We start from the raw sequence: 8,948 nt of genomic DNA, 5'->3' as shown, positions 1-8,948 counted from the left end.
TCTTCTAACCAACAGAATAAAAAGCTTTGGTGTTATATGTGTAAAAACAAAGGCCATTGGACAAGTGACAGTACATGTCCAAAGAAAAACAGCAAAGCTCCCACCACCACAACCCCCGTTGCTTCCACTAGTGCCCCTAGAAATAGCAGTGGTGGTGGAAAAAACAACACTGCAAATAGCCGGTCCAAGGGTGTAGCAGGGCTCACTCTGGGTAATGTAGTGGGGTTTGGTTTAGTAAGGGAAACCACAGATTCTGTTTTAGTCTCTGATGGTGGTATTGACCTTGCCACCCTTGTTGCTTGTTCCCTTAATATGGATAAGTACAAGCAACAATCCCTAATAAATGGTGTTCAGGTTGAGGGACACAGGTGCCAGGGTCACAATGGTGATGGAAAACTGGTAGCCCCTGAGCAACTCCTACTTGGTCATCAGTACCAAGTGACTGACGCCCATAATAACACTGTTAGCCACCCCATGGCTGTTGTTGATCTCAACTGGGGAGGGATGGTTACTGGTTCAAAGAAAGTTGTGGTATCCACAGACCTACCCGTAGGGTGTCTACTAGGCAAGCTTCAGCTTGGGCTGAGGTGGAGTTGGAGGCTCATGCAGCAATGCTGGGCACTCTGGGGCATATCTTTGCTTTGACAAGAGCTCAGGCCAAGAAGCAAAGAGGACATGGAAACTTTTATCCTAGAACAATGGACCAAGAGCTTCCCAAAAGCAGGGGTAGAAAGGGTAAAACGTTACCCACTATCCCTCCCTCCACTGAAGATTCCCCTTTTGAGGAGGAGGTGTCTACTCCCTTTGCAGAACCTACACCAGAGGAGCTTCAGGCTGACACAGCTGAGCTCTTGGGTGCAGGGGGCCTGCCAGGGAGGAGTTAAGTGTGGCTCAGCAGACCTGTCCGACACTTGAGGGTTTAAGACAGCAAGCTGTCAAACAAGAGGGAGGGGATGTCAGTGACACTCACATAGTGTACTGGGAAAATAATCTCCTATACACAGAGGCAAGGGACCCAAACCTTGGTGGTACCAGGAGACTGGTCATTCCCTTGCAGTATAGGGAGTTTCTCTTGAAATTAGCACATGACGTTCCCCTTGCTCTGGGAAAAAGCAAAACCTGGGACAGACTGGTCCCTCACTTTCACTGGCCTCACTTTCAGAAGACCAAAAGAGTTTTGTCGCTCTTGTGTCACTTGCCAAGCCAGTGGTAAGACTGGTGGCACCCCAAAAGCCCCCTTGATCCCACTGCCAGTGGTTGGGGTGCCCTTTGAAAGGGTAGGGGTTGACATTGTTGGCAAAACCCAGAAGATGCAGTACCCAGAACAGCCTATGGTCAGCAGCATTTCTTTTGCCACCCATAGGGAGCCCATGCAAAGGCTTCTACGGTACTGCCATTGCAGCCTGTGTGAAATGGTGAATGCACCCTTTCACTGCCATTTACACTGCACCAGGTCACTTATAAGTCACCCATATTGCAGGCCCTCTAGCCCTGAAGGCTGGGTGCAGAGTACCTGTGTGTGAGGCCCCCTTGCCCCCAAGACCTTCAGAACCGTTTTACCGGACTTCATGAGTGCGGGGACTCAATTTTACGCGTGCACTGGACATAGGTCACTTGCTTGTACAGCTTCACAATGGTAACTCTGAATATGGCCATGTTTGGTATCAAACATGTTGTAATCATCACCCCAAGGGTTTTGCAAGTATTGGTTATATGATTCCATGCACTCTGGGGGCTCCTTAGAGGACCTGCTGTAATGCCATTACATCCTTCTGAGGTTTTCCAGGCAGCTGCTGCCACCTCACAGAGAGGTTTCTGCCCTCCTGTTGCTTCAACACCTCAAGCCTAGGAAGGCACGACAAAGGATTTCCTTTGGGAGAGGGATGTTACACCCTCTCCCCCTGGAAATAGGTGTTATAGGCATGGGACGGTGTCCTGCTATTTGATAAAGTTTTGTTTTGACCAATGACTTTGTGTTTCACCACTGCGCATATTAGTTGCTGTATTGTGCCTATTGGCTTTGACATGGCATTAGCCATTGCTTTCAGTTTAGCCGCCTATGGGCTTTGACATTCTGTATTCTGCCTATTGGCTTTGACATGCTGTATCCAGTCTAGCCGCCTATTGGCTTTGACATTGCATGCCTATTGACTTTGCCTATTGACTTTGACATGCTATTAGATATTCTGCCTATTGGCTTTGACATGATATTCAGCTTAACTGCCTATTGACTTTGACATGATATTATATATTGCATTTTGTATTCAGCTTAGATGCCTATTGGCTTTGACATGACACTAGACATTGCATTTGATATTTAGGTTAGCTGCCTATTGCCTTTAACATGACATTGCATTTGATATTTAGGTTAGCTGCCCATTGCCTTTAACGTGGAGTTCTGTATTTTTCCAAGCTGTGTTTTTGCACCAGAGAACCAAGATGTTTTGCTCTCACAGTAGACTAGACCTGATAAGAGAGAGTACATGGGCGTCGTTTCTCTTCCCTTGAGCTTGGGAACAGGAGTAGTCTTGGAGACCTGGCCAGTCTCCAAAAGGCTTGCTCAGTTTCCCAGGTCTGAGAGGAGGGGGCACACCTTTGTAACGAATGTAACAGGCTGCAGAGAGTCAGATTCGAATCTGCCGGACCTCGTGCTGGAGCTTGGCGCCAGTTGCCAGCATCCCGTGTGGGTAGATGACACTCTTTCTCGCGGCTGACAGGGGTCTCAGCTTGCAGACCTTAGAAAGATGTAGCTGTAAATAGTTCCTACACGGTGAAGTATTTGTTTTGCTTTGCATTCAATATCTTATAAATATAACCTGCTGTGTATATTGCAAACTGATATATTTTGTTTGATTAACGCGGACTTGAAAGCTACTAATTCGTCATTCATTCATAAACATTGTGGTTGGGGAAGAATAAAATAACAATAAAAGTCTTCTTTGACCTCAGAAGTGCATTTCTGTTGTGTTATGTTAGTGCTTAGAAACTAAATAAGAGGAAAGCACTACAATTGGTACCAGGAGTGGGGTGTCGGTCATTAAGAGGTGATTAAGAAGGGGTTTGACGAGTTAGTAGATTTCTAAGTGCACACTTTAAAAGTGTAATTGTTTTTTGTTGTTTGGAGAATTACAGAAATTGTTTTCTGTTTGGAGAATCACAGTAGCACGGCAGACCATGTCTGAGAATACATGTGTTGATGAACTGCCTGATGGTGCTAAGAAAAACTGTGAATTGTTTTCTGTTTGGGGAATTACAGAAGAAAATGCATGTGTAGCTAAAAGGCCTGATAATGTTTTGAGAAATAATTCCCGTTGTATATATGTAGAAAACGTGTGTTTTGGAAGTAATGATGACAGAAAGGTCTGGATACCTTTATCTGCTTACAGAGAAATGCAGGAGAAATGTAGGCAGTTGGAACATGAAAATAGGAATTTACGTGAGCAAATTAGCCCGACTGAAAGTTATAAAAAGGCTGTTTTTGAAGAATCTTTCTTGTCCCATTCCAGTAATGAGGGGGTTAAGACAGCTCCGAGCTGCATTGAGTTTCCGTGTGAGCCAGGGTTTTTGGCAGCCAAAGTGCATTCCTTAACTGATAACAGGGACGAGAGACCAGAATGTGATTTACGAGTTACGTTGCAAAATGCACTAGTAAAACGAAGGATTTTAGAGCAAGACACCCCGAGTTTCATTAGCTTGTTTGATTTTTGGAAAAAGAATAGCCCTCATTTGAGAGAAATCCTAACACTTTTGTACATGGTCACTGTGAAAAATAATATGCAGCTGCGCGCTTGTGATTTGGCAAATGAAATAATGCAGACTTTAGGTTTCTGCGCAGTGCAAGAAGGAAATACTTATGTACATTTAAATCATGAACAAGGAAAGAAAATAGTGCCCCTAGCTAGAATCATACAATGGATCTGGTACTTGCAAGACAGGGCTAGAGTACCACAGATAAAAGAATTACCAATGAAGTTGTGTGCACCATTTGAATTCGTGTCCACTGAAGATAAAAAGCATGTTTGTTTTACTAATGATTCATTGACTGAAATGTTGCTTTCTGGCACAGTAGAAGGAACAGAGTTGTATAATGTGTGTCAGATTTTAAAGCAAGAGCTACGTGAGATGTGTCATTTTTATGCTGATTTTTGGTTCTTTGATAATGTTTTAGCCACATGGCTTGTACCTAACTGGTTCAATTACCTTGCTGATGTTAATGAGAAAAATGCAGAGAGAGAAGTGTTCACCCAGAATTCTGCCTTAGTGGGGATGGCTATGTGGGTGCCCCAGAAATGTGAAAAGGCCACTTACAGGTGGGCAGAGATGAGAGAGATGCCCATTCCCCTAGATTTGATAAAAATTGTGCAGCACGCACAAAAGCAATCTGTCATGCAAGCAGTCACAGAGCAGTTGGGGAGAGGAAAGTTACCAGAACAGAAATGGCAAATTGATCAGGTTTTAGGGAGAGTGATTGCTGCAAATTACCAAGGAAAAATCGAAATTATGCTGATACCTAGAAAAGAATCTGATTCATTCATACAAATTGGAGACAGAATGGCCCAACTTGACAAAAATGCAGTGAATGGAGGTTTGGTAAAGAATGAGTCTGCCCCAGCCCTTCTGACAGTGCAAGAAAAAGGAAGCTGTGGCGCAGCAGATAAAAACCTCAGTACTGATGTGTGGGCTGAAGCCCCAAGTGACCCTCCAGAACCTGCAGAAAATATAACAAAGGGCCTCAAAAACGTCCTGCTGATTATAAAACAGGGAAAGAAAGAGGAAGGGTGCAGTTTAAATGAAAAATGTTATTTGCAAGAAAAGTCATACTTGTTTCTTTTGCAGATCCTACCACGTTTCGCCACTGTCCCTGAGTGCGCTGTGTGGTCCCCCTTCCGGTGTGTGCGTGTGGGGTCGGGGAAGGGACCGAATCCCCAACCTGAACCTGGCTGAGTAAAGTGCCAGCACCATGGATCCATTTTGCGCAAACTGCGCCTTCAGTTCAAGTTCAACTTGTTTGCTGTGTTTTTTTTTTTTTTTTTCCCTCTCGTATGGAACTCTGACTTTTGCTTACCTTCCAGAAAACCTTTCAGGTGGACCGAGCACCTTTACATGAGCAGAACTCATGCCACATCAAATTGCTAACACTGTTGAATTAGAGACTCATTCAGAAAAAAAAAAAAATAAAAAAATTGCCCAGTCTTTTCTATGTAGATGTATCTGATGTGAAAGGTTATGAGATCAATGTGTTAATTCACTTCTATTGCTTTACAGGGATTGCTTTGATCATTGAAATTTGATTTGCTGATAATGTTTTTTTTTGTTTGTTTGAAATATGAGATATGTGAAACAAAAATTCATTGGTCAAAGGGCGGAATGTCCTGCTATTTGATAAAGTTTTGTTTTGACCAATGACTTTGTGTTTCACCACTGCGCATATTAGTTGCTGTATTGTGCCTATTGGCTTTGACATGGCATTAGCCATTGCTTTCAGTTTAGCCGCCTATGGGCTTTGACATTCTGTATTCTGCCTATTGGCTTTGACATGCTGTATCCAGTCTAGCCGCCTATTGGCTTTGACATTGCATGCCTATTGACTTTGCCTATTGACTTTGACATGCTATTAGATATTCTGCCTATTGGCTTTGACATGATATTCAGCTTAACTGCCTATTGACTTTGACATGATATTATATATTGCATTTTGTATTCAGCTTAGATGCCTATTGGCTTTGACATGACACTAGACATTGCATTTGATATTTAGGTTAGCTGCCTATTGCCTTTAACATGACATTGCATTTGATATTTAGGTTAGCTGCCCATTGCCTTTAACGTGGAGTTCTGTATTTTTCCAAGCTGTGTTTTTGCACCAGAGAACCAAGATGTTTTGCTCTCACAGTAGACTAGACCTGATAAGAGAGAGTACATGGGCGTCGTTTCTCTTCCCTTGAGCTTGGGAACAGGAGTAGTCTTGGAGACCTGGCCAGTCTCCAAAAGGCTTGCTCAGTTTCCCAGGTCTGAGAGGAGGGGGCACACCTTTGTAACGAATGTAACAGGCTGCAGAGAGTCAGATTCGAATCTGCCGGACCTCGTGCTGGAGCTTGGCGCCAGTTGCCAGCATCCCGTGTGGGTAGATGACACTCTTTCTCGCGGCTGACAGGGGTCTCAGCTTGCAGACCTTAGAAAGATGTAGCTGTAAATAGTTCCTACACGGTGAAGTATTTGTTTTGCTTTGCATTCAATATCTTATAAATATAACCTGCTGTGTATATTGCAAACTGATATATTTTGTTTGATTAACGCGGACTTGAAAGCTACTAATTCGTCATTCATTCATAAACATTGTGGTTGGGGAAGAATAAAATAACAATAAAAGTCTTCTTTGACCTCAGAAGTGCATTTCTGTTGTGTTATGTTAGTGCTTAGAAACTAAATAAGAGGAAAGCACTACAGACGGGTAGCCTCCCAGAGCCTCTGGAAATGCTTTAAAGGGAACAGATGGTGCCCTCCTTGCATAATCCAGCCTACACAGGTTCAGGGACCCCAAGCCCTGGCGTGAAAGAGGACATAGGAAAGGGGAGTGTGCACTCTCCTGTCCATCACCACCCCAGGGGTGGTGCTCAGAGCTTCTCTAGAGTGTTCCTGGGTTTTGCCATCTTGAATTCCAAGTTGGCAGGGCACTCTAGGGGCATCAGAGTGGCCAGTGCCAGCAGTGAGGTCAGAGCCCTCCCCTGATAGGTGCTTACCTATGTAGCTGACCAATCCCCCTTTCAGGGCTATTTAGGGTCTCTCTATTCGATGGTCCTTCAGATTCGGATTGCAAGGCTCCAGCAGGAATCCTCTGCATCCTTTACTTCACCTTCTTACCGAAGAAACTGCACCTGGACCCTCCAGGAGCTCTACAAACTGCAACAAAGAAGCAAAGATGACTTCTGCAACATTGTATCTTCAGCTCCTGCCAGCAACTGCAACTGTTTCCAGGTCATGCATCCTCCGAGGACTGCCTGTCTTCAGCCTGCACCAGACGAATAAAGGAATCTCCCTTGAAGTAAAGGTGTCACTTCCCTGCTTCAGCAGGCACCCCTCTTCAGACGACTTGTAGCTTGGGTCCCCTCTCCTGAAGAAGTGTGTGGATCCCGCAACACGGGTGGTGGACTGAAGTGGTCTGGTCCTGACAGTCCAGACGTCCAACTGTCCAACTTTGGTGGAGTTAAGAGCTTGCCTCCCCACGCAAGACAGTACCCCCATGCACTGAGTGTTTTGCAGTTGCCAAGGCTTGTTGACCTCTTTCCACCGTGCAGCTCCGACCCCCAGCACTCCTTCCTGCGATGCACAGCCTCCTGCGTAGTTCTCCGGCGGCGTGGGATCCCTTTGTGTAGCGCTGCATGGGCCCCCTTTTTCACTTTCTTTGTCCCCATGCTGTGGGACTCCTGTGTGCACTGCCTGGTCTTCTGAGGGTTCTCTGAGTTGCTGAGAGCTCCCTCTGTCTCCCCCTCCTGGGTAGAGTCCATCAGGTCCCTCCTGGTCCCGGGTAGCACCATTTAACGCAAACCGCAAGCTTTGCGTGTGCTAAGGCTTGTTGGCAGAATCCAGCAACGCAAACCAGACTGCATTCATATATCCGGCATGGGACATTTCTGCACCAACCAGGAACCCACATCTGCTTTCTTGGGTGCAATACTGACTGTTGTTCCTCACCAGTGGTTCCTCTTTTGCAACTTCATCCGGGTTAGCAGGGGCTCCTGTTCTCCCTGGACTCTTCAGTGTTTCTTGGAATTGGTCCCCTTCTTCCACAGGTCTTAAGGTCCAGGAATCCATTGCTGGTGTCTTGCAGTCTCTTCTGGTTCTTGTATTATCTTCCTTCTCGTGTTCTTGTGTGTTATAGGAAAGTTGCTGTGATTTACTTCTGCTTTCTTAGGCTCTGGGGCGGGTTCTATTACTTACCTTAGGTGTTTTCTAATACTCTCAGAGCCCCTCTCCACACTACACTTGCCTAGGCAGGAAACCGACTATCGCACTCCACTTTCTTAGCATATGGTTTGTGTTCCACCTAGGTTCATTTCTAACTATTGTGATTTTCACTAATTGCACTGTTTTCTGTTTTACAGCTATTGCTGCATACTAGTATATATATTTGTGTATTGCTTACCTCCTAAGGGTGTATAGTCCCTATGGTATTTTTGGCAGTTGTGTCACCAAAATAAAGCACCTTTATTTTTGTAACACTGAGTATTTCTTTTCATGTGTGTGAGTACTGTGTGACTATAGTGGTATTGCATGAGCTTTGCATGGTTCCTAGTTAGGCCTTGGCTGCTCATCCACAGTACCCCTAGAGAGCCTGGCTTCTAGACACTGTCTACATTTCACTAATAAGGGATAACTGGACCTGGTATAAGGTGTAAGTACTTTTGGTACCCACTACAAACCAGGCCAGCCTCCTACAATACCACCATATTGTATGTTAACCAAAACTTAGAGAAAACTTATACTGTGGTTATAAGAACACTATCATTGTGACCTATCATAATAATACAGAGTAGTCAAAGGAAGCGAGAAAATACACAAATACACCCAAAAAACACATACACCAAGAGAATGAATGAAGAATATCAAAGAACATTTGAAACAGTTGGAAGTATAAGCTCATAACCATATATTATCAAACCAAACAACCACTTATATCAGACCAACAATGTAGAGGAGGACTCTCAGTCCTAAACTGTTCTTAGAAAACTGTCACCATAGATGAGATAATCAAATCAAGGCAGTCCAGTCTTCCATTCGATTCAAGCCATCCTGCGAGCTCTTGGTTTAAAGTATCCATTTAAGTTCCTCTTTGTTCAATAACATGTTAATGTCGCCTCCTCTTGGAGGCAATTTGATGACTGAGATAACTTGCCAACGTAGATCGTTTTCCGTGTGACCCTTGGAGATGAAGTGGTCCACAAGTGAGA

General features: G+C 44.5%; 1 protein-coding gene across 1 annotated transcript; it reads left to right on the top strand.

Annotated features, from left to right (window-relative positions):
* Window positions 1-1,970: 1,970 nt before the first annotated feature.
* LOC138284695 (uncharacterized) lies at window positions 1,971-6,493 on the top strand. The gene is made up of 2 exons (XM_069223777.1): window positions 1,971-4,310; window positions 4,837-6,493. Exons 1-2 carry the CDS (start codon window positions 3,175-3,177, stop codon window positions 4,946-4,948), a joined length of 1,248 nt encoding a protein of 415 aa, XP_069079878.1. The 5' UTR covers window positions 1,971-3,174; the 3' UTR covers window positions 4,949-6,493.
* Window positions 6,494-8,948: the final 2,455 nt, after the last annotated feature.

This window comes from Pleurodeles waltl, chromosome 1_1, assembly GCF_031143425.1.
Source record: "Pleurodeles waltl isolate 20211129_DDA chromosome 1_1, aPleWal1.hap1.20221129, whole genome shotgun sequence".
Classification (NCBI taxonomy): domain Eukaryota; kingdom Metazoa; phylum Chordata; class Amphibia; order Caudata; family Salamandridae; genus Pleurodeles; species Pleurodeles waltl.
The sequence above is the reverse complement of the archived record's forward strand: the minus strand, read 5'-3'. Positions and strand labels throughout refer to the sequence as shown.